Source organism: Mastigoproctus giganteus, chromosome 7 (assembly GCF_048544385.1).
Source record: "Mastigoproctus giganteus isolate SK-2022 chromosome 7, ASM4854438v1, whole genome shotgun sequence".
Taxonomy (NCBI): Eukaryota; Metazoa; Arthropoda; class Arachnida; order Uropygi; family Thelyphonidae; genus Mastigoproctus; species Mastigoproctus giganteus.
In genome coordinates this window covers 51,323,557-51,350,524 of record NC_143581.1, presented here as the reverse complement: position 1 = coordinate 51,350,524, position 26,968 = coordinate 51,323,557, and the positions used below count along the sequence as shown (strand labels likewise).

The following is a 26,968-nucleotide window of genomic DNA, read 5'->3' as shown; positions in this document are numbered from 1 at the left end:
AAATTCTATACAGTGGGACCAACTGATGATGTTACCAACAGCAAATTCCAAATGGGAAGCATTCAAAGAACTTATCTTGGAAGCTACTAGGCTTTACATGCCAACTAAGAAATATTGTTCAAGGTTTAGGCCTAAATGGATGTCAGATGAGCTAATGAGACATATGGCAGACAAGAAAAATGCATGGTATACATATAAATTAACACGTGACCCAGACGCCTTTGATAGATATAAGTTGATCTGAAACCAAGTTACAGAGGAGGTCAGGCAGGCGCATGCAGATTACGAGATATCTTTGGCAAGGGATATAAAGAAAAACAGCCAAGAGTTCTTTATTTATGTAAACTCTAGAAGGAAGGGGATGAATCAGATTGGACCACTTGATATCGATGGGTCAACTGTTGATGATCCTGCTCAGGTAGCTAATAAACTAAATGAATATTTTGCATCGACATCACACATGAGGAGTTATTCAGCGAGGGGAATGCCAGAGGTCTATTCAACTCCGACAGTAAGCTAGAGAATCTTGTAATAACTGAGAGTAAAATGGAGGAGAAATTGTTGAAGATAAACACAAGTAAGGCATCTGGGTTGGATGAGATCTATCCAGTTATATTAAAGGAGGCATCAAATGAAGTAGGTAAACCCTTAGCCATAATTGTGAGAGCTTCCTTGGACTCGGGAGATACCCATGGACTGGAGATGTGCAAATGTGACCCCATTTCACAAAAGAGGATCAAAGGCTGACACAAGTAATTATACACCTGTGAGTTTAACTTCTGTTCCAAGAAAATTAATGGAGGCATTGGTTAAAGAAGCACTGCAGGATCATCTAGACAACACTTCAGTTATAGCTCGGACACAGCATGGTTTTGTTAAGGGAAAGTCTTGCCTGACCAATTTGATTGGATACTATGATGCAGTCACAAAAGAACAGGATGCAGGGAATAACTTTGATATTACATACTTGGATCTTAGAAAGGCTTTTGATACTGTTGCACATGGAAGACTGCTGCACAAATTGGAGCAGTGTGGCATTGGAGGCAAATTTCTGCTATGGATAAAGGGGTGGTTGAGGGGGAGAAGACAGAGAGTGGTAATCAATGGACACTGCTCATCGTGGACTAATGTTATTAGCGGGGTCCCTCAGGGTTCAGTGTTGGGTCCATTATTGTTTTCTGTATTGATGATGGTATATCAAGCTTAATGTCCAAGTTTGCAGACGATATGAAGGTTGGCAGGGTTGTTAAGGACACTACTGACGCAATGCTGCTGCAACAGGATCGGGAAAGGTTGAGCAGATGGGGTGAGAGGTGGCAAATTAAGTTGAACATTGACAAATGTAAAGTACTACATATGTGAAACAGCAACGTATCAACTCTGTGGTACTACACTGACAATGGTGGAGAAGGCAAGGGACCTGGGGGTGGTTGTGCAGGTAGATATGAAGTTCTCCGAGCAGCGCAGACAGGCTGCAAGAGTAGCTCATGGTGTCTTGTCAATGATATACAGGAATTTTTCTAGCAGGGATAAGAAGATGATTATTCTCTTGTATAAGGCAATGGTCAGGCCACACCTGGAGTACTGTGTACAGGTCTGGAGGCCTCATTTCAAGAAGGATGTAGAGCTGCTGGAACGAGTACAGAGAAGGGCAACAAGATTAGTGAATGGAACAAATGGGTGCTCTTACGAAGAAAGGCTTAAGTTTTGCAAATTACAGTTTCTGGAGACTGAGCACCAGCGAGATGATCTGATAGAGGTGTATAAATCTTTGAATGGTTTGAGCATGCTCAATGCTGATGGGGTTCTTCCTCTTCGTCAGGATAGTCACCTGAGAGGGCCTAAATTCAAATTGAGGAAAGACAGATGTAGGATAGACGTGCGAAAATTTGCCTTTAGCCAGCGGGTGGTTGGTTGGTGGAACAAACTTCCATCCCTTGGGATGGAAGCGTATTTGATAGCCTAAATTAGTTTAAGTGGAAGCGGTTTTTTTTTTTTTTTTTGGCTGGTGCTGCATAAGCTTGCTTTCTTGCATCGAATGCCTCTACTAATGCTAATGCTAAAAGCAAAATGAATTTGGCGGGCACCATATAAAGTAAAAACTAATAAAGAACATTTTCAATTTGATTTTGTTGCGACAAGAAACCAAATAATATAACATAAGAAAAATATCTAATCCAGTAGAATAATTCAAAAATAATAGATACACGTAAACGAATTAATATTATTATTTTGCTTTTTTTTTTGAATTTCCGTGCTTTTTGTTCTGAGAAATTGTATATCAGTTCTTTCTTATCAAACCTATTTGTGATATCATTTCAATACAGATTAATGCCAAATTACTTAATTTTTCTTCTCCAAGTGATTTTCTAATATAATTCTCTTAATATAATACTCTTTTAAGCACAGAGAACAATCGTTCTGCTGATGCGTTCGAAACAGGAATTTACAAAAAGATTTTTAAAATTATGTTCACAATAGGAAAAGTGGATATTAGTCCTCCTTGAATTGCTTGGTAAATTAAAGAAGGTGAATATAAAATTTAATTTTTTGCAAACTGTATAAAATGCGTTAATTCTTTAAAACGACGTCAATGGCATCTGAATAAGATTTATTAAATTACAGTGGCGGACAAAAAACTGCATCACTTGTGAATTTTGCAAATAATGTCTTTTGCACTGCAGTGTGGGTTGCAGAAATGTTCGAAATGCATTTGTTAGATGGGATATATATCTCTGTGAATGAAATCCAATAAAAAGATTCCACCTGATATATCTAATTGCCATAAATACCTTCCCAAAGGGTAAAATGTATAATTAAAGGAAATACGAGAAATCGTGCAAATGGCAACCATGACAACCAAACATACATTTTATCGCATTTACGTGTACTGTACTGAAATGAGAAGTTAACGTAATAGCACTAGCGTAGCTATTCTTTTTCGGGCCCCTACTTAATTAATGTAAATTGCAAAAACAGGAGATGGCCAAAGACACCGGGCCCCTAAAGGGCCAAGGCCGGGAGGCAATTGCCTTATCTGCCTACATGGTAGCTACGCCACTTCCTAATAGTATTATGTTCTGTAAATCAGCAAAATAACTCCTCAATATTTTATTTTCCTCCTCCAGCTGCAATTACAGCCTTTTAACGATCTGGCCTAGAGTTAATCAACTTCTGGATATACGCTTGCCCAATTTCGTGGTACCACAGCCTTACAATGTTCTCCTGCAGCTGAATCTTACTCGTTGGCTTCTTCTGTGACATTTTAGATGACATTATGTACCAGCAATTTTCAAAAGGGTTCAAATCTGCTGTTCTGAAGTCGTTTCTGTAATAGTGTAGGGCGCCTGCTGGACAGTGTTTAATATGAATAACGAGATTCCCAGGCAGGTTTCCAACACTAAAATGAGAAACCAGAAAGACTGGGATGTATATGAGCGTCTAGCAGTTCATTCAAGACAAAATCTTGTGTTCTTAGATTACTCTGAGAGGTAAAGAGCAAACTGGAACATCAAGAGGCGTTGTATTTTTCACCCAGAGGTACCTCTTAGATAAGGGGGCCCCATGGTGACCACAATTAATGGTTCTTTTAAAATAACTTATATGAATACAATCAAGTGTGTCCCGAAGAAAGAGAGTTCAACAAACAAAGTATAGTTTATTGCATGTAGATGGATATGTATATGTATTTACAAAAAAAAAAAAAATAAAAATGCTAAGTAATATAAAAAACTAAGTTTATGTTATGGTATAAGTAGTAGCTTTACTCAGAATAGCTTTACATTTAGCTAGTTAATGGGTATTGGTAACATGGCATATTTCTGCCGTTCTGTCTACATTCTTCATGCGGCTTTCGGTAAACAATCTTTGTACACAATAGGTAGAAGACCTTCCAGCTATTCGAGTTTATGGGCAAATGAGTAAGGTTGACATATAGTTTTCTTTATCGTGACTGGAAACATAGTATCCAGTAGTCCGTACAATCGATGACACATTCTGGCATTAATATAGGAAATGGACATTCATCAGTGTATTTATCTGGGAGGAGAGATGTTTGATTGCTTTATTAATACTTCCAGATACCCGCTCGTTAAACTAAAAGGCGAACTTACCCAAAAAGCTCTATGGCGACTTGCCTGGCACTACCTGCTCTCTAACATCAACCATCGAGGATATCTTCGCAAGTAAGCATCAAACTCACCAACAACTCCTCGTTTTTCCCCTATTCCCAATATATAAATGTCCCTCTCCCCTTTTGGATGGCCCTCTTTTGATTGGTTAGCAGCCTATTTCTGTGGGGAAAAGCAAATCTAGGATCACCTGTCCTCGTAATTAGACACGTTTAATTTATTTGAGAAATCTATCGAGAGAAAGGAGCAAATTATTAATTGATATGCGGTGATATTTCCGGGTTATACCAAGGTATTCTCTTCATTCAAAGTCTATTCATCTCTATCCATTTTCTGACAAGAGTCAACTCGCAGTAATCAGTTCGAATTTCACTCAAGAGTACCTTCCTGATTCCGATTTATTCACTGGCACCCACAGATTTTGCCACTGTATACATGAGTTATACTAACTTGACACTAGTTAGCTGACCCTATCGAGTGTCGGCTTCATGCAGTGGATTGACCGAAACTATGGGAGTGAGATTGAAATTCGATTACTGCTTTTCTAAGAATAAAATCGGACAAAACAACTTTCAACCCAGCCTTATTACTTCACACATATAGTGACTAGCAAAAGTAAGGTATGGCTATTTATGAGAATATTATTCGATGTAAAAATGTTCACATTTTTATATTGCACTGTTGCCAGGCCAGTCCTACTCTGTAATGCCAACATTTCTGAGGTATGACTGCACTTTTAAGGGAGAAAAACAAGGGAAAATATTCTCGTAACTATGTTTTAAGCCTTGTAATACAAGAAGACAAACTCATCATTAAATCTAAATAGCATAAAACTTACTAATTTTGCTCTGTGGAAAGGCGCTGAATCCTGTTGAAAAATCCAAATTTGGACGTCTGTGTGGTGATCCCTAAAAACGGGTTTCAGGCACTCCTCCAAGATAGCAGTGTAGGTTTCTGCATTCACCGTTCCGTGAATAAACTTAATTCGCCCCACCCCTTTGTGCTTGTTATGCATCCGAAGACCATCTGATCGGCAGGGAACTAGTGATATAGTGTTTTTTTGACAAGCGGCACCGGTGCTTTCGCACAAATCCGCATTTGAATCTCTTGAGAAGTAAGACAGTACTGTTAAGGCCAGACAGCATATGTTAGTGTATGTTCATGTTTTCTTTGTGCGGGTTATGTTGTTCATCTGGCCGCTTAGCCTAGGGCCTGTGGAACACCAGAGACTGCTAGTTACCGTCACTGGCACTGGGAGTTGGACGAGGTAAGTGGGAAGGGAATTGTGACTGGCCGACCCTAGGGCTAGCCTAAGCTTCCCAGGAAGGGCCAAAAAAAAATTTCTTTTTTGAAATAGGAGAAGGGGTGAGAGATTGAGGAGAAGAAAGAAGGTAGGCAGAAGAAAGAAGGCGACTTAGGGTGGGCTCCCCACAAAGGGAGGAGCCCACCCTACCTCGCCTGTTAGGTTAGGTTAAATGTTAAATGAGATTCCTGTTAGGTCAGGATAAAGTTCAATATCCTGTTGGTGTTTTCTTTGACTCCATTCAGAATATGTTCTGTGAATTGAGTTTTGAGGTCGTTATAAGATGGGGGTGCGCTGAACAGTTTGCTGTAGGTGAATTTGACGCAATACAGTCTGGGCAAAAGTAGAGAAGGCTTTGTAGTTGGTTTCGTCAATTATATAGAGATGTTCCTGCCCACTGGGTATATTTCCAGGTCTGGTAATTAGGAGACTTCTGGGAAAATCATAAAGAGGGCAATTATACATTAGGTGAATCCAGTTTTCTTTGTCACCGCATGTGCAGAGAGGAGAATCGTTGAGACCCAGGTCATGCAGCTTGGCCCGAAACGATCCATTGAGGAAGAACGAGACGTGAAGGCCTGGTGAGTACCGTGGAGGAGGTTTTGGAGCAGTTATCATAACTTGCGGAAGAAATCTTTTAGTTGTTTCCCCTTTGGCTGTTTGCTCCCAAGATCTTTGCCAATGCTGGAAGAACTTAGAGTAAATCTGTTTCATTTCGTTTTTTGGATCATTAGCCAGATCGAATGTTATATCCAGAATGGTGGTGGGAATTTCTCTCTTTATGCGGTATGCAAGGCCACGACGAATAACCTCCAGGTCCAGAGGAAGAGTACCTGCTGACTGTGCGGCAAGCTCTAGTCACGGTGAGTACGATATTGCGTTGAATTGTATGTAGCTTTGCTTTATTACGTGCAATGATGGCACGAAGGAACCATATGGCTCCTTCAAACACCTGGTAAGAAGGTGGTTTTGTAAAGTAGCATGTGAGTCCTATTCAAACCCCAGTCTGTTCTGCTAATTCTTACGATCATGGTAGTATAACGATGTATTTTGTTGGAGAGGTAATTAAGATGAGGTAAGAATGTTAATCGGGAGTCGAAGGTTACTCCTAGATATTTTAGTTCTGTTTTGAGTTGCAATGTCTGCCCAGAGATTTTAATTTGGGGTGGTCTTCGTATGTCCAAGGATCCTTTGAGGAGGATAGTCTTCGCTTTTTCCCAGAGATGACTAACTTGTGGTTGTTTGCCCAATTTTGGAGGATCGTTAAGGTAGAGAAGGCAGTTTGCTCAAGCTGAGTTCTAGAATCAGCTTTGATAAGGAGGATGAGGTCATCTGCATAGGCGATGTAGTCCACAGGACATAGATCCATAAGAAGAAATTCATCTAGTATTAAGTTCCAGAAATAAGGCCCAAGAATTGAGCCCTGTGGATACCATCTAACAACTGGTTGGGAGGTTTTCTGAAAATTTGTTTGAACAGTAACTGAGCGGTTGAAGAGGTAGTTCTCGAGACAGCGGTAGAGGTTGAGTCGAATATTGAGTTGTAATCTCCTGACAATGCTGGGCCACCAGATGTAATCGAAGGCACCAGCCAAATCAATGGAGATAGCCCGGCAGGGAACTATGCAGTCAGGATGATATGCCTCCGCTTTTCTCCTTCTGGCATACCGCTTGCTTTCTGAGCCATGCAGATTGAATTTTGTGTGCGTTTTGTAGCACAGTGGTATCGTGACCGTCTACTCCACACCGGGTGGAAAAGCCCCGGGTTTGAATCCCGTCGATGACGCAAGGAACTTTAGTGGGCTTTTTTCATTCTGTGGCTGAATTAGTAGGTCTCATGCGTAGACAGCAAAGTTTTTTTTCGTCCCGCAAAGAGGCAAATCGACCAGAGTACCCACGCAATTTACAAATACGGAATACCTAATATGATATTTTTTTTTTTTTTTTTTTTTACAGATTGAATTTCTATTTTTCAGAAAAGATGACAGTGTGCCGTTGTTCTTTTATCCATTAAAGACGCGTTCTAGTCCAAAACAGTCGCTTCTTTATCATTTGTTGGGTCAACAGAGGCTTCTTCTTGGGCCGTTAGGCATGCAGACCACATTCTGAAAGCCGTCTTTGGATAGTTCTTGCATTTGTTTCAAAGTCCAGTTTTAGATCAGGTGCACTAGCATGGCGATTACGAAGTTTCAAATATCTAGCAGGGATAAGGAGGTAATTATCCTCTTATATAAGGCAATGGCCAGGCCACACCTTGAGTACCGTATACAGGTCTGGAGGCCTCATTTTAAGAAGGATGTAGAGCTGTTGGAACGAGTACAGAATAGGGCAACAAGATTAGTGAATGGAACAAAGGGTTGCTCTTACGTAACGGTTGCATTTACTGATTAATTAATACTACTATACTCGCTATCTAGTTTTCCATTAAATCTTACGCTACCTAGTTCGGTGCACACGCTGTATCGTATAAAAATGGTGGCAATTGATGAACGTAAAATCTAGGGACAGTAGGTATTGTTTACTTTCCAAATCGCTCAATCTAAATTGAAAATAAACCACGGAGCTTGACTACGTCTATAAGCTACTTATAGAAAATAATTTAATCTAACAATTAAGTCAATAAAGCGACTAAATATAATTAAAAAACGGAGCGTTCGCGTGAGCTGCAATACTTGTCCAACCCTTGGGGTTGATATCCTTACCGATACTAAGTGATAACCTACAAAATCTCTATCTAAGTTCAAATTTATATCGTTAAAATTTATGTTGATCTTGGGAAGGCATAATCACTCTCTTACGGCCTTATCCAAGCTTTCTCTTCACATCACGGGTTTTATGCTTTAGTTTCAGCACCCGGGATGCCTTTAACTGGTGGCAGCCTATTAAATCAGTGCTAGCACACATAGAAAGCCCTTCCTGGGACAGAACAACAGCTACACATTTTTTCTTAGTGTCAACTGAACTTATGGAGCCATGCTTACAGATCCACAAAGCAGAATACTAATGAGCGTGTATACCCAACCAACGCCGTATTTATAGAAACGGCTGATGCAGTACGTGCAATTACTGTCTGATGTAATAGAAGCGTTATCTGACGCAATACATTTGCTCTGCGACGAACAAAATGACTGTAATCAAACAATATATTATTTGTTTCACTACAAATGTTACTTTTTTTTTTTTTAAGGTGATGCAATTTTTTTTGTGCCTCTGGATATAATGACAATGATTTTAAAAAGATTTGCAGCATGTTGTAAATTCGAATCTTTATTTTGAAGATTTTCAAATTGGTTCTCAAAAATATTTTTCTCTTCCACTTTCAATTATTTTCATAGCTGTGAGCTTTAGCTGCATTTAGTTGCTAGTTCCAGATAAGCGGTCACCTGCATCCTATGTGGGAACACCTTAAGCATAAGGCTCTCAGGGGTGCTGGTTCCATACAAGGCAGTCTTTACTTTTTCAGTTAACTCAATTATTTAAGGAAGAACTAAATATAAAATTTCATCCAAATCGGTAAAACCATTTTTCAAGAAAACGTACTTTTCAAATTAATCTTCAAGTTCATCGACCTTCAGGTAGAAAGTCAGTTTCCGATAGAAATCACTTTAAAATATTAGTAAAAAACAGCATTGAGTTTTTCAAAGAGTGATTTTATGGCCCCTCTGATCGGGCCTCCCAGTGGGATGTCTTTGTTGCCTATTGGATAACGCCCCCTGGTCAGAGAATTTCTCAACCAACAGTAACACCAGGCATAACAACCGTTCTGTCTCCTTAGTAGCAATACCCATCACAGGGTGGAACCCCTAGTTGGGGAGAAATAATATAACCTCAGACAAAAACAAATATATTTAGTGGTATAACACTTTGAAGCTCTGATTTGCTATACCGCATGCCAGCTCACGTTGATCAACTCTTTTGTAACTGCTTCTTCTGAACATTGTCACTAGAGATTACTGGCTATTTTGTTCGCTGAGGGACCAAGTCGCTAGTTTTTCCTAGCTATTTGTTTGTAAGTAGTGCAAGACATTGCAAAGGCAAGTTTGTTCTGTTGTGAGAATTAATAGCATTGTATTCCATTGTCTATGCAGTTTAAATCGTGCTGTCCGGAAAAAAAGAAAAAAGATGACAGAACAAGATTTTCTTGGAAAATTTTATAGCGCGAAAAATGTCACTTTACTTTCTTGGTTTCTTAAAAGACAAATGCGATAGCTGATACGAGTGAGTGATGCATTCGTTCAGGATAGTAATTAAAAAAAATAATAATAATATTAATGTGACAGATTTTTTTTTTTTTTTTTTTTTTGGCTGTTGCAGCATAAGCCTCAGGCTTCCTTGCACCATTTAGTAATAATAATAATAATAATAATAATAATAATAATAATAATAATTTCTGCACGGGATTGTAAAGTGCCCAATTTTACAATAAAATAAATAAGTTGTACAACACAGAATTTAAAGTAAAATAAAATGAAATCTATCAAAACGCTCAAATTAATTTTTTGGGTCTGAAATCACCTTTAGTTGTTGCATGACTTACATGTTTTTCGAAGAATTTAGGGTATTTCAGTTGACAATTTTTATCTTTGAGCAAGTCAGTAACAGTCTGAATTTCGAGATTTAAACTGCGGCTTCCCCTGGCGTTTATTTTAAAAGTTTAGTTGCTATTAACATGCTTGTTTGAGAAGGAGAGTGCTTTTCATTGAAAGCACCGAATTGGTTGGTACAGCGCCATCCTGTGTTTTATGAATTGGGGCATGATATGTTTATGTGTTTATAATGAAGGAGTTGTAAACAGCTTTTACAGTACTTTTTCTATCTCCTGAATTTATTATGGAGACGCTGTCTTCTGCCGTTAGTTATACACCGTGTTCTGAACATGGGAACAAAAGACTATATATAGATTTGAATGATTGACGGAGTTCGCAGGGCTTCATACTTATGGTAGTAAACGATTCATTCAGTCACGTGTATGAGAAGTGAAGTTTATTATTCAAATGATGCATGTAATTGAAAAGAATTTTACGAAGTATTAAATTGATATGGCGGTTTCCTGTCTTCCAAATGGTATCCCAATAATGTCAACTCCTCTACCTGAAGTCGAACAAATAATTCGTAAATTAGAGCAAGGTAGTGTATTCTACAAATTTTATTTGAAAAGAAGGCCCGAGAAGCGCACATTTTGCATCAAGTTAGAAACCAGACAAATCATTTGGTTGAGGCCTGTTTCCGGAAAGAATGTTATCGACGGAGCAGGTATGTTCAGGCAGCTAGTTTCTTATGCAAGTTTCTGGCTGTTGACACAAACACACAGTATATGTATATCCTTTTGCTTCCGCTACTACTGCTCCGTGTGTTTTGGAGCATTAGACATAATATAACTTTTGTTATTTTCTGTTTTCTACTTATTTTGCTTCTCAACTGTTATATATTACCACTATATATATATATATATATATATATATATATATATATTATATGATGTGAAGAATATATTTTGTTTAATCCTATTGAATCTACGGTATTACACGAGAAGTGAATTCGACGAAATGGATAAGAAATGTAGCCATATATGGTAGGATGAAGTGACCAAGTAAGATATGAAAAATAGGTAGTTGGCAAAAAATTAAAGTAAGATACGAAAAAGCGACCAAAATAAGACTACATTGCAGTGTTATTTTAATTTTTTGCCAACTATCTGTTTGGTTTTCATATCTTACTTGGTAGGAGTGTGTTATAGGCCTAATGACTCAAATGAGTACAATGAACAATTGTACAGAGAAATAGAGTGGGCTAGTAAATCGGAATGTCTTGTAATGGGGGATTTTAACTTCCCAGATATTGACTGGAACTTGTGGGTTGGGCACTCACACAGTAGTCAGACTTTTGTGGATTTATTGGATGATTGTTTTCTGCAGCAGCATGTTCGAGAGGCAACCAGAGAAAGTAATACTCTTGATCTGGTTATCAGCAGTGATCATTCGTGTATTAGGAATTTGCAGATAAAAGAACCACTAGGTGGCAGTGATCAGTGTACTGACGTGGGATTTACTTAAAGATTTAATTACTATCAGGGGTAAAGGAAAGGGTTTTTGCTTCTGTAAAGGCGAGTACAGTGGTCTCCGACAGTTTTTAAATTCTGTACAGTGGGATCAACTGACGATGTTACCAACAGTAAATTCTAAGGGGGAAGCATTCAAGGAATTAATCGTGGAAGCTACTAAAAGTTTCATACCCATTAAGAAATATTGTTCAAGGTTTAGGCCTAAATGGTTGTCAAATGAACTAATGAGACTCGTAACAGAGAAGAAAAATGCATGGGATGCATATAAATTATCAAGCGACTCAGAAGCCTATGGCAGATATAAGTTAATCTGTAATCAGGTCACAAAGGATGTTCGGCAGGCGAAGGCAGATTACGAGAAATCCTTGGCAAAAGATGCTAAGAAAAACAGCAAGGATTTCTTTACTTATATAAACTCTAAAAGGAAGGGGATGAATCTGATTGGTCCACTTGACATCGATGGTTCGACTGTTGATGATCCTGCTCAGATAGCAAACAAACTGAATGAATATTTTGCATCTACATTCACACATGAGGAGTTATTAAGGTTTGAAAATGGCAGAAGGTTATCAAATTGTATCAGGGTGCTTAATGATCTTATAATAACTGAGAGCAAAGTGGAAGAGAAATTGTTGAAGTTAAACGTAAGAAAAGCACCTGGGGTGGATGGGATCTATCCAGTTATATTAAAGGAGGCGGCAAAACAACTAAACAAACCCTTAGCCATAATTATGAGAGCATCCTTGGACTCAGGGGAGGTTCCCACAGACTGGAGATGTGCAAATGTATCCCCAATTCACAAAGGGGGATCGAAGGGTGACACGAGTAATTACAGACCAGTTAGTTTAACTTCTGTTCCGGGTAAAATAATGGAGTCGCTGGTTAAAGATGCATTGCAGGATCATCTAGACAAGACTGCAGCAATAATTCAGACACAGCATGGGTTTGTTAAGGGAAAGTCTTGTCTGACAAATTTGATAGGATATTATGATGTGGTTACAAAGGAACTGGATGCAAAAAATAATTTTGATATCATATATTTGGATTTCAGGAAAGCTTTTGACACTGTTGCGCATGGAAGACTATTGTACAAATTGGAGCAGAATGGTATTAAGGGTAAGTTGCTACAATGGATAAAAGGATGGTTAAGTGGGAGAAGACAGAGGGTGGTAATCAATGGGTGCTGCTCTTCTTGGACTAATGTTATTAGTGGAGTCCCACAGGGTTCGGTGTTAGGTCCACTGTTGTTTTGTATATTTATCAATGATATTGATGAAGGTATATCAGGCTTAATGTCGAAGTTTGCAGATGATACAAAGGTTGGCAGGGTTGTTAATGACAGTAATGGCAGTGTGCTACTGCAACAGGATCTAGATAATTTGGGCAGATGGGCTAAGAAGTGGCAACTGAAGTTTAACCTTGACAAATGCAAAGTATTGCATATGGGTAGAAGTAACCCCAGAGAAACGTACCAACTGTGTGGTACTACACTTAAGGTGGAAGAAAATGAAAAAGACCTGGGAGTAATTGTGCAGTCAGATATGAAGGTCTCTGAGCAATGTAGACAGGCTGCCAGGGCAGGTCATGGAGTTTTGTCAATGATATATAGGAATTTTGCTAGCAGGGAAAAGGAGGTGATTATCCCTCTGTATAAGGCAATGGTCAGGCCACGTCTTGAGTAGTGCGTACAGGTCTGGAGGCCTCATTTTAGAAAGGATGTAGATTTACTTGAGCGTGTACAGAGAAGGGCAACAAGATTGGTGAGGGGAATGAAGGGATCCTCTTGCCAAGAGAGGCTTAAGCCTCTGCAAATTGCAGTGGCTGGAGACTAGGCACCTGTGTGGTGATCTGATTGAGGTATATAAGGCCTTGAATGGGTTGAGCACGCTGAATTCTGATGGGATCCTTCCACTTGTTCAGATTACGAACCTAAGGGGGCATAAATTCAAATTAAGAAAAGACAGATGTAGAATAGATGTGCGGAAATTTGCCTTTAGCCAGCGGGTGGTTAATTGCTGGAACAAACTTCCATCTGTTGTTGTGGCAGTTGATGGGTTGAATAAATTTAAGGAGGAACTGAACAGGCATTTGGAGGGAATGGTGTGGTTTTTTTTTTTTTTTTTTGGCTGATGCTGCATAAGCTCATACATTTGCTTTCTTGCATCACATGCCACTACTACTACTACATCATACCATATATCGCTACATTTCTTATCCATTTCGTCGAATTCACTTCTCATGTATACAAAATGTCATCTTCACATTTCCTTCATACCATAAAATATATATGCATTATGGCTGTAGGGTACGCTGCTTATGCAGTGTCCCTGATCCATAATTAATGTTATCTTCCTTTTCGCTTTGCTACAATTGCACTTCATCCCCTACTCTTACTTATTTTCTAAATATTATATATATATATATATATATATATATATATATATATATATATATTTATTTATTTATTTTTAATTTTATTTTATACAGATAATGTTTCGGAATTAATCAGGCTATTGAAACTTTTGCTTCCATGAAGAGATTCTGAAAGCACACAATGAAAATGTGTTGAGGATTGTAGCAAATAAGAGGCAGCATGAGAATAACTAGATGTTTTTGAGAGTAGTAAACCCAAGCAGTTGTTTCGGATGCAGACTAAACTTCTTGACAACTAAGAGCAGACTTGATAAATTGCAGCACTGTTTTGGCAAGATTCACCATTTAATAAAAATGAATGTTTGTGGTTACTATTCTGGTCCAGATTAACAGATGCTGTGAAAGTTACTGAACGTAACTTCTTGAGAGAGAGATGATTTTTTTTTTTTTTTTTTTCGTTTTATTTATTTCAGTGGTGTGCTATAGGTATGAATATTTTATGAACTTTGCTGCTTTTAAACTGTATAAAGGTTCACACCACAATCAAAGTAAACAAACACATTACTGTGTTTGATTTTCAATTGGAGGAGGGGATCATTCTGCCCTTCCTGAATACTTATGCCGAGTGCTCTGCTTGCTAGTCTTGGGCTTACGTTCAATTTAGTCAGATGTCGTTATCTGTAGTTCTGGCTGAGTGGCTGATATCTTTAAATTGTATAACATCACCCCAACAGGTGAATGTAACGTACATTTAAAAATCTGAAACTGCCAGGTTTCAGATTTTTAAATGTATTGTTGTTTTTTTAAACCTACTGGCTTCTCATCAGCTGGCCTGTATTAGCAGGACTATGCTGAACTGTGGATTATTATTATTACTATTGTTAACAGCTACAAAACAGCAATCAAACATGCCTGAGGGTGCAGCTACAAAGCATTATTATACAGCTTCAAAGCAGAAGCTTGGAGTATACATTTCAAAAGTAAAGTGAAAAGTAAATGTACATAAAAAGAATAGTAAATTGAAATCTACAGATAAAAATAGATCAAAATAGGACTGATCTGTCCTATTTAAGTGAACAGGTAGGAGTAAGGTAGAGCACTGGTATTTCTTCACACACACACATTACAGAGTCTTCGAACTTGCAAGAAGAGTCAATTTTAAAGTTCAGATAATGGATGAGGTTAGCAATTTCAGTTGCCTCCTGAAGTGTCCAGGAGTGTCAAATATCTCCAGATTTGCTTTGTTGTTGTTGTTATTTGGTTTTTAGGAGCATTAGCAACTAAGGCCATATTGCTCCGGGATCTGCGGTGGACATTCCCTGACCTTTCCGCATCCTCCGTATTTGGTGGTGACGGGCTTGAACCCCGGTCTAATCAAGAAGCGTGTGCCACGCGCTGCTGCTCCTTCTCACCTGGATACGGAGGCGCCATTATTTGCTTTGTTGATTGATCTTGCAGTCCTGTTAATGAAGTTGTAGTATCCATAATTTGTTCTTGCATAGGATGGTTTCAGCAGTGGATGGTTTCTTTAAGCTCTTCTTGGTGCTTTGAAATTTATTTGTGAGGTGAGATGAGGGCAATTCAAGGTACCATTTAACAGCTGGTTAAGGAGTAAGTCAGCTTTATCTCTTCTTTCTTCCAGCGTTTCAAGTCCGAAGAATACACACCACTCTTGGTAGGATTTCTCATTGTATTCAAGGCCACTTTTAAAGCAAATTTACTGTATTGCTCTTTTTTGAATATTTTCAATTTCTAATTTTTGGTAAGCTGCATGTGGAGACCAGACCTGTGAGGCAAATTCTAGGGCTAGCCTAACATAGATTATTATTATTACTAGCCATACAGTTGAAAGGAAGCCTGAGGCTTATGCTGCACCACCTAAAAAAAATTTCCGAGTTACCTGACACACTCTCTGACACTCTCTCTCACTCTCAGAGAGTGAGAGAGAGAGAGTGTGTCAGAGTCAGAAGTAGAAGGGAATCATCAAGAAAGAGAAGAATGATGATATCCATCTCCCGACCCTGGGTGTTCCAAGCCCATACTCACCAGATGTGAGTCAGTCACTTGGGTTATTTTGTAGAGAAAGATGAAAAGTGCAAATTGATTGAAGTCTCGGTTAATTCTTTTCAGGAAACCTAATTTTTTGCTAGCTGCCTTTACAATGTTTGAGATGTGGACATCAAAGAAAAATGATTCTTTAATAAAGATACCTAAATTTTTGGCTGTACTAATGTTTTTGATTGCTTTGTTGTTGATACAATAAGAAAAATTAAGTTTGTTTTTCTTGTGTGCATTAGCAAAACTCATCAGCTCACACTTATTTTCATTGACTACCATTTTGTTCTCCTTCAGCCACTGAATAACTTGTTGAAAAGCTTCGTTTAGAATGATGCAGTCATTGGTACTGCGAATTGCTTTATAGATTTTTGTAATCTGCAAAAATGATGATTTTGATTTGGTAGTCTCCAAAGGTGCTTGGCAGGTCGTTGATGTAAATAAGAAATAATAGCGGGCCTAAGGATGAACTCTGTGGGACACCAATTTCAGGCTTGAAAGGATATGAGATTTCTCTACCTTCCAAGTAGTTTGCAATCCAGTTTAGTGCCTGTCCTCTGAGACCATAGCAGTGCATTGATGCTTCGACTGATGGGGACTACCTTGTCGAAGGCTTGCATAAATCAAGGAAGATGGAGTTGGCTTGTTTTCCTTCGTCAAGCACCTGGGATATATTTGAGACAAACAAAATCATATCTGTGCAGATGGAACGACCCTTGATAAATTTGTGAGAGTAATCTAATAAATTAAGTTTCATAAAGTTAAATAGTTGCTTCATTACAATGGATTCAATTATCTTTGAGAGTGTATTTAATTGACAAACTGGTCTGTAGTTGGTGGGTGAGGATGGGTCTCCATTTTTGTAAAGTGGGGTAACAAAGGTCTTTTTCAGTTGAGCTGGATAGATTTCACTCTCAAAGAACAATTTTATTAAGTGAAGTAATGACTTTACAAGTGTGGTTCCATAAAACAGTAGGGATACTGTCCAGGCCTTGTGTGAGGTCCTTTTTCATACTGTGGATTGTGCTCAACCATTTTGCTTGGTTGATTTCAAATACTGTTAGTGTATCAATGTAGTTGAGAGGAAAATTTTCGTTACCTTCCATCCCGTCATCTGCTGTATCTGTTTTGTAAATTTCTTCAAAGCTGCTAGCAAGGTAGTCTGCCTCAGACAAAGATGATAAATCATTGGGAATATCTAGCTTTGTTTACAGCCGCATTTTGATTTTTTGCCTTGAAATAGCTGAATATAGGCTTCATATCTTTTACCTCAAAGACTCTTCTTTCGACAAAGCCCAAGTATTTGTTGTAGTCCTGTTTTATTGTCATCTTAACCTGTCTTCTTAAGGAAGAATATTTATTGTAAAGCCATATTTCCTTATATATCTTAAGCCTACTATGCATTTTTTGTCAGTAGGGATTTTAGTTCCTTAGAGAACCAGTGTGGGTAATTTAGATCAGGAGCACTATAGCATGGAACAAGGTTGTTTGTAATTTTGTTAATGATTTGGTAAAAGCAGGCCAGTGCTTCTTGAGGATCATTGATTTTTAATTGTAATTCCCAACTACATTTTTTAAATGCATAATTCATATTAGGCCATTTCACTTTATTAAAATTGAGCTTCTGTTTTCATTCTAAATCCGTATCTTTAACTTATCTCTTCTTGATGGAAAAAGCCATGGGAATGTGATCTGATTTGAAAAGATTAGTTTGCTTAAAGACCACCAAAGGAAAGTTGATGAAGACTAAATCCAAGTAGTTTTCATTTCTAGTTGGAAATTCACAGATCTGATTCAGATTTAAAGAGATGAAAATTTTTTGAAATCTACTTATAAGTTTCCAAACATTAGTTGGATTGGCATTACATCCATTGTAGGCATGTGGCATATTAAAGTCCCCTAAAACAATTAAATGGTCTATTCCCAGATGTTGATCAAGAATTTGGTCGATAGTGTTCTCAAATTCCATCATAAGAGAGTTATCTACGGGTGGTGGAAGGTAGACAAGCATATAACTACCCCAGTGGCTCACATCTGGTGAGTATGGGCTTGGCACACCCAGGGTCCTGAGCTGGATATCATCATTCTTCTCTTTCTTAGTGATTCCTTTCTACTTCTCTCTCTCTCTCTCTCTCTCTCTCTCTCTCTCTCTCAGGGTAACTCGGGAATTTTTTTGCTGGTGCAGTATAAGCCTCGGGCTTCCTTGCACCATATGGCTATTAATAATAACATAGCAGGTATAAGAGCCACTGCCCAATTGGAGAAAAATACCTTCAATGTTAACCAAGACTTTGATTTTTGAGATAGGGATCTCTTTTTGGCAAATGATCATGAGCCTACCACCTCTCTTATCCAGTCTATCCCTACGAAAAACAAAGCCCGGTGGATCCAATTCACTGTTCCTAACATCCTGAGTGAGCCATGTTTCCACTAAAAAGTAGATGTTGTAGTGTTCTTGTAATATAAGGGAATAAGTGTCTTTATAGTTAGTATTGTTTAGACATTTATTTCCGTTTTTGATATTTGTAGGTGAGGATGGGTTTATTGAATTTGTCCTTGTACTTACATTCTTGCGAAAAGGCAATATCAGTGTTCCTTCCATCCAGTTATTATCGGTCCAGAATTCTTGCTCCATTGGCCTCACTATATGAAACTTTAAAGGATGAGTACTCCTGTGGAAACCTTGCTTTCAGTTTGGTTACCTGAACATTTGACTTACAAAAGCTGTTAACGTGTTCTTGTAATTCTCTTTTAGTTGTATCTGGGGCCAACCTTGCAACAAATATAGCCTTGAGCTTTGGAATAACTTTAAGCCTTTTGTTTTTTGAAGCCCTGATTAGTAGTTGAGAACTCGGATTCCAGTTTTTTTTACTGCTAGAGTACATCCTTTCAATTTTGTCTGTGTTATCTGCTTCCGCCTTGTCACTGCCATTTGCCATATCCCTGTTTAATATTTCGGCATAACTATGCTTTGTCTGTGCCTTAGCTGTATAGGTGTCTTTTGTGTCGGTGTGTGCATCAATATTTTCCTTATATTTATTTACGTTCTCTGAGATTTGAGTCTTGTTTCGGTGAGTTACACTTTCCAACCAGAGGCCTTTCTTTTTACTGGTTTTGCATGTTTCTAAGTTTGAGTGTTCAGACTGTATTTCTCTTAATTGAATTGGTCCTTTCTCATCTCTCTTCCATTTTGCACCTATTTGTTAGTGTATTTTGTCTAAGTGAGAAGCCAAGCAGTGTGTGGAAGTAGAACTTCAATATAAATACATAATTATTGTATGCCTTTTTCCCCCTAGACTGGGCTGATTTGTCATATGCAGTACAATATTTAGGATATTTTTATGCAGAAATTGAAATTTGTATGCCCTACTATGTTTGATTTTCAAACATGGGGATCATTTTGCTCTCAATGAAGACTGATGATATACTGATGACTGAATACATGTGTCAGTCTGATGGGAGAGGGCACTGCCTAGTTGCTAAAATCTTTTTAAGTTGTAAATATAAAAGGCAAGAAGATATCAGTAATTAATTTAAAAACCAAAAATCAAACACAGTGAAGCTTACAAATTTTTATTATTTCCACTGCTGTGTTGAAATATCTCCCTACAATACCATAGTTTTGATGCCATAATTTTGAAATGGTATGAGTGAGATTTCAAACCCTGTTGATTAAGCAGTTACAGCCACTTCTTTAACATCTGTGGGTGGTGGATTTATTTAATTGAACTTTTGTGCCTTGTAAGTTATCTGAAAATTAGGAAATGTCCACTAATGACACTGGAAAAAAAAAAAAAAAAAAATTGTTACCACTGGTGTCTGATTAGGTGGTTGTTTTTGAACTCGTGATTCTCCTCTTGTTGATTTCTAGTAATCAAGTACGATAGCTTCTGCCATTAAAGTTCTTATTTTGTATATTTCCTTTAGAATTTGAATACTGTATAAGCATGTCAGGATAACAGGATGTAAAAATTTGATTTGTGATTTAGAATTTCTGAAAGTAAATAAATTATATTTCATATTTGTTCAAATCCTTTGTGTTGACAGAGACTACAAAATCAGTTGTAATAATCTGACCTTACTTTTGTAAGTTAAGTTGCCATGGTTACATTTCATTTTATATAATTTGTTTATATTGAAGATCAGGTTATATCTTTCTGGCTTTGGAACAAAACCTAACTTTATTGACATAATCATTGACATAAAAAGTTAATTTCTCAAGAAAACTGATCTTTCATGCAGGTTATGGGTATTATTGTATACTTTTCTATTACTGTGAGTATGCAATAAGATATAATTGTCTAAGGAAAAAATAGTGTTTTTGCCACACAGTGCAAGGAAGCCAAGACTTTTGCTGCACCAGCCAAAATAAAAATCTAGCTTCTTTTTTCCCATCAGTATTAATCCAGCACTTCTATAGATTGAGGTAACTTATTCTGATTATTACAAACTTTCTGGCTGAAGAAAAATCTTCTTACAATCCAATCTATAATTTTTCCCACATTTTCTGTTTATATTAGCATTAACATTGGCAAATGGTGCAAGAAAGCAAGCTTATACAGAATCACCCAAAAGAAAAAAAAAACTTCACAATCACTTGTTCATCCCCTCCTATAGTTTGTCTAGTTCTTCCTTTAATTTATTGAAACTACCCCCTTCCTCAACAACAGATGTTGTTCCAGCAATCAACTACCCACTGGCTGAAGGCAAACTTCCTTTCTCTATCCTACAACCCCTTCCTCAATTTGAATTTATGTCCCCACATGTGTGTAGCTGAGCATGTTTTTATGGAAATGTCTGGTGTCTTGAAAGACAAGAAGATGTCTACTAAACTGAAATCAAAAATTTACAAACAGGTGGTAACGCCATGTATGTTATATGGCTTGTTGTGCTGTGTTGTCAGAAGAAAAGGATGAGCTTTAATGTCAGCAGAAATGAGAATGCTAAATGAGAATGAAGATGTGAGACAGAAGATGAAAACTGCACCCATCAACTTGAAGATTAGGGAGAACAGACTTAGATGGTGAGGCATGTCCAGTGCTCAGAGTTTACCCACATTATTATGTGGGTAATTATTATGCGCTTAGCTGCCAAGCATATGCTTGGCAGCTGTTGATAAATCTTGATCCAGATTAAGCCAAGTCTTAACAAAAAAGAATGTCAAAGTTAGCAGAGACAATTTTAGTAAAGTTGTCCATTTTATTGTTAAGACTCCTCACATATTGCATTTAACTTCAAATATTGAAATTATGTTCATTTGGATAACTGTTTAAGTGATCTCCATATAAGTTTAGTGTTACTTTCTTTGTGTTCTACTCTTAAATAAATGGGCGCCTCCGTAGCCAGGTGGGCAGGAGCAGCAGTGTGTAGCACATGCTGGGATTCGAGCCCGTGACCACCAAATACGGAGGATGCGGAAAGGTCAGGGAATGACCACCGCATATCCCCTGAGCAATATGGCCTTAGTTGCTAATGCTCCTAAAAACCAAATAACAAACAAACTTAAATAAATGCACTGTGCAAAGTAAAGTATACATTATTTCACCTAATCGCTTATGAATATTACAAAGAGCCAAGAGTCAAATTTTTGAGTAGATTATTCACATAATAACAAAATGCTGCAAGTTGAATTATACATTAATATAAATAATGATCTGCTTCCTAACCAGTAATGTACAATGAACTCATAAGGCAGACTAGCTCACACTTGCAAATCAACATGGAGGACTGGCAGACAAGCATTAGCCTTGTACTAAAATGTCACCCGAACATCAAACATTAGTAGTTCAGTGTTGAGCAGATTAGCAGTAGTAATGGCTGGATAGGAAAATACTTGATCAAAAGAAGATATTAAATTAATATCTTTATTGCAGTCAGTGAATGGTTACATGATTGCCTGATGCAATAATACCCACAACAGCGACAATGTTAGGGGTTTAACATGAAATAACTAATACAGGAAAAATTACATAAAACATATATTAGAACATAAAACGTATAATTACATATTTTACATTTAAAATTGATATTAACATGGGAAATGAAAAGACAATGGCAGTCACTCGATTGAAGACGAAAACTGTTCCCTGATGATGCGTCTTCTGTACAATTTGCCCTCTATAACTTTTTGTAGTCCACATCCATCTCCTGGATGTTGTGGAACATCTCCATGGGCAGGAATCTATCCCCTTTCCTGAGCCTCCACGCCACAGACTGCAGAGAGGGGAGGGCTTTTAAGGGTTTCAGGGGTTTCCTCCAATTGCACATCTGCCAAAAATTTGGTGTATTGACTTTACCCGCTATCATTTTAATTGACACGAGCAAGCGGAGGGCGAATATCCGTTTGTAGACTTTTCTGTAATTTAGAAGTTGAGTGATATCTGAAGTATGTGTGAGTGGTGGCAGTTTATGCTTGAAGTGGACCCACTGAAGAAGCCAGTACTCATCGATTGCAATGGTTTTTAGCGTAGTTTTCATTGCCGACACCCAGATTTCTGAATTGTAGGTGATGACTGGCTGCAGAAACTGGTATATGTATTGGAGCGTGTACTTGGGCTCTGTGACATGAAGGTGTTGTTTGGCAAGCCATCTTGATCTGCAGACTTTGTTGTGAATGTCTGCAGCATGGTGTTTGAAACTGAGTTTAGGGTCAAATATAATGCCGAGATCTTTGTGCTTGGTGACTGGAGTGATGGGGGTTCTGTGGATTTTCAGGTTTAGTTGCATTGGGTTTGATTTGAGTGAAGATATTCTTAGTTATTGGAAAAAGGATAGGTGTCTTTGGGATTTCTGTAGGTGGTAAGTAGCATTCAATTCTGTCCCAGATAGACAGTGTCTGGCAAACATCTGAGTTCAATTTGAGTGAAGTACAGAGAAATTTTATCTGGCTAGGTTATAATGGGGGTTCAGATTTATGCCATAGTACATTATGCACCTGGAGATGGCTTAGGGGAATTCACCAGTGCCATCACAGTATGGTAGGGGCATCCAGACAAATGCCTAGGGCACTATTTGGGTAGGAGTGCTTCACCATCCTGTGGATTATTTAATTTTATGAGTAATCCATATGCCCTAGGCAAATGCTTGATTTGCCTGGGGCAAAATATCTCATGATGGCACTGGAAATCACATTTTAGATTTTTCAACCTCATCATCAGATATTTAACTGTTAGGAATCATTTTAGATTAAAATCTCATTAATGACATTTTAATCTAAACCGATTAATGAAAAGTCCACTGTAATTACAGTGAACTTCTCCTGGGGGGGGGGGGGGGTGCATGAATCATTTCATTGTATTGAAATTTCGTTCTAATGAATATTTCTGAAAATTATTTCAAAAGAATTCTTTGTATAAATAAATTCTACACTTTTCTACTAAATATAAGTAATAATTTTTTAATAAGTAGTAATAAATATAAGAAAAAAAATTAGTAATTTATTTTACTTAAATATCGACTTAAAACCAGAGGTAAATAAATACATTTCAAGATACACATACTACAAAAGTAAAATTATTTTGTTTTGTGTCATTTTGAAAGCATATTTTATTTGTAAGAAATACCACACTTACTACTTATTGTTACTTTTAACATATTAGAAAGGCACTCAAATATTTAAACTTAAATACTAATAATGAAAACAAAATTGGCAGAGAACAGAGAGGCACGTAATGAGAAGAAGAAAGAAGCAAAGAGAATTGTAAAAGAGGAAAAGGACAAAGGTTGGATGGAGTTTACACAAAAATTAGAGGAGGATATTAATGGAAATAGAAAGATGATATGTGGGATGTTGAGGAACAAGAAAAGGAACAATGAAGAACCAGGGTTTCTAGTTGATACGGGTGGAAAATTAAGCACAGATGAGAAGGAAACAGTGGCAGGACTATTTTACAACCCTGTTTAATGCTAATGCCAATGCAAAGGAAGATGGGGTAAGAAGTGAAGGATTCGTAGTGGGAAAAGAGAGCCCAAACGTTGGGTTGGTCATGGTGAAGTAAAAGAAGCAATGAAAAAGATGGAGTGGAAAATCACCTGGAGTTGATGAGTTACCAGTTGAAGTTATTAGGGCAGCTGGTAATATTGGATTAAAATGGCTGTATGATATTATCAGCCTAGTTTGTAAAGAGAAAAGAATACTAGATAATTGGGCAAAGGGAATTATCATACCAATTTTTAAGAAAGGGCCCAGAAGAGAATGTAACAACTATAGGGGAATCTTTATTATTATGCCTGTGTGCCAAAATTTTTGAGCAAATACTCAAGACAAAATTAAGGAATAAAATAGAAGAGAGAATGAGGGAAGAACATCATGGATTTAGAAGAGGAAGGTCACTGATTGACCTGATATTTGCTGTAATTGAATTGCTAGAAAGGCATTTGGAGTTTGCTGAGAGCCTCTGTCTGGTATTTTTAGACCTTGAAAAGGCATATGATAGTGCGCAAAGAGAAAAAGTGTGGGAAAGCCTGAAGAAAATGGTAATAGATAGAGAGGAGGTTGTGATTATTAAAAATATGTATTCAAAGTGTGAAAGTTGTGAGGACAAAATTTGGGGACTCAGATTAGTTTCCATTGTCCAATGGACTTCGACAGGGTAGTGTATTGTCACCATTACCTTTTATTATTGTCATGGTCAATATCCTTATTATCAAAACAAAAATTACTGTAACACAGAGTGAAAATGGATACAAAAATAGATTGTGACAAGTTTAATAATAGGAAATATACATATATTTCCTATTATTACACATTTCCTATTATTAAAATATTAGATTAGATACATACAAACAAAAAGCTTTTGGTTGTTTTGTCAACCTTCCTCAGTTAAACTTCTGTCAACCTTCTTTTGTTAAATTTTTGTCAACCTTCCTCAGTTTAACTGAGGAAGGTTGACAAAACAACCAAAAGCTTTTTGTTTGTATGTATCTAATATATGTATATTTCCTATTATTAAACTTGTCACAATCTATTTTTGTATCCGTTTTCGCTCTTTGTTACAGTAATTTTAGTTTTGATAATAATGAATCCAGAGCGCACAGGCCTCTTTAATCATGGTCAATATCCTTGTAGCGGTGGATGATAAAAAAGGTGGAACAGCTGTGTTTGCAGATGATGTTGTCCTCTGGGCAAACAAGGAGGAAGAACTTCAAGAAAAACTAACACATTGGGAAAGTGCGGTCAGTGAGTATGGTCTAAAGATAAGTAGCCAAAAAAGCAAAGAGATGGCGATGGGAGAAGCGAATGTAAAAGGGATAAAATTAGGAAATGAAATATTGGATGTGGTGAACAATTTTAAGTACCTAGGGAGTGTTTTAACAAAGGATGGTAATAGATGGATGGAAGGATGGTAATGGCAGCCTAGAGATGGAAATAACAAGGAGAATAGCAGCTAGTCAGAGTTTCTTCTGTAATGTTAACAGCATGTTACGGACTAGGGAAGTTCCAATGAAGTGTAAAAAGCTGATAAATAGGGCATATTTTGTCCCTATTTTGACCTGTGCTGCTGAGACATGGAGGATGAATAAAAAGGATACCAGCAGAATCCAAGCAATGGAAATGAAGGTGTTAAGGACTGTGCTAGTTAAAACTAGAAGAGACAAAATTAGAATTATTGACATTAGAATGAACTTGGGAATAGAAAGTTTGAGCGAGAAGATGACTGTGTCATGTTTGAGAAGGTTTGGACACATGAAGAGAATAAACTCGAACAGAAGAATGTTTGAGATGAAAATGGACAAGAAGAGGCCAAGAGGAAGACCCCAGAAAAGATGGAGAGATCAGATTAGGGAAGATGTGAAAACGAAGGGAATTGAGTGGGAGAGAATGACAGAAGATAGGATTTGGGAAGATAGAAAAAAGATGAAAGGCTCTGATTCATCTGACCCAACCCTAGGTTGGAAGACCAAGGAAGATACAGAGTACTGATAATTAAATATTTAAGTAATGCTTAAATATTTTTCACCTGTGTTAATGTAAAAAATTCAACTTAATGGAAAATGTTGGTACTTCAGAGTTAAAAGAACCTTTAGGTGGCACTGATCACATTGTGTTGATATGGGATTTACTTAAATATGTAACTACCATTAATCCATTAATGGTAAAGGAAAGGGTTTTTGCTTTCGTTAAGGAAACTACGTGGTCTCAGGCAGTCTTTAAATTTTCTACATTAGTTGTTACCAACTAATGTTGCTATCAACAACAAATTCTGAACAGAAAGCATTTGGAGAAATAATCATAGAAGCTACTAGACCAGGCCTGGGCAAACTTTTGGGCTGAAGGGCCACAACAGGAATTCAAAAAGAAGACGGGCTGCACGTAAAATACTATTTTTAGATATATATTATTTGTTATCGTGAAGAAGAAATATAACATAAAAAAATTATTCTCTAACAACCAAGAATTTAATGAGATGAATGGAACTGTTTTACATCTTTTAACATTTTTTTTAATTTCGGGTGTTAATTTTGTAGTTGAGATTCTTAAAACTGCTTGTAAATGTTCATCGGTGATGCTTGATCGTAAAGAATTTTTATTTAGATTCGTGATGGAAAATGTTTGTTCACATATGTAGGTTGGTCCAAAAATAACAAACATTTTTCGGGCAAAATCTTTAAGTTCGTTGAATTTGTCCGAATTAAGAGTATTGTAAAATTTACAGATTTCCTCACGACGGTGCAATTCCCTTAAATCAGTATCACACTGCAGATCTATAGTCTGAAGCTGTAGTTCATTCGGTGCACTATCAATTTCTATTAAAAATGGGTCATGCACTATTGCCAAACTCGTCTCAATTTTTCGGAAGCCGCCAAATCTTCGTGAAAAGACGTCATTCAAAGCGTTGATAATTTCACAATATTTTTCAAATTTATTTTCTGGAATCTTCAGCAACTTCATGGTTGGAAAGTGGTCTACCTTGTTAATCAATAAATGTCGAAAGAACAACTGGAGTTTTAATTGAAATCCATTCAGACTTTTTACCATATCATGGGCGTATAAATTTTTCCCTCGTAACACGGTGTTGAAAGTATTTAAGTGTGTCACGATGTCCAG

At 37.4% G+C, this 26,968-nt stretch overlaps 1 protein-coding gene across 1 annotated transcript in view; it reads left to right on the top strand.

Annotated features, from left to right (window-relative positions):
• Nucleotides 1-10,223: 10,223 nt before the first annotated feature.
• The window catches only part of sl (small wing phospholipase C gamma 1), a 602,812-nt gene continuing 586,067 nt past the window's right edge, over nucleotides 10,224-26,968 (top strand). Inside the window, exon 1 of the mRNA XM_090377657.1 lies at nucleotides 10,224-10,685. Within this exon, the coding sequence (XP_090233783.1) occupies nucleotides 10,472-10,685 (214 nt within the window). The 5' untranslated portion in view covers nucleotides 10,224-10,471. The remainder of the gene's footprint in view (nucleotides 10,686-26,968) is intronic.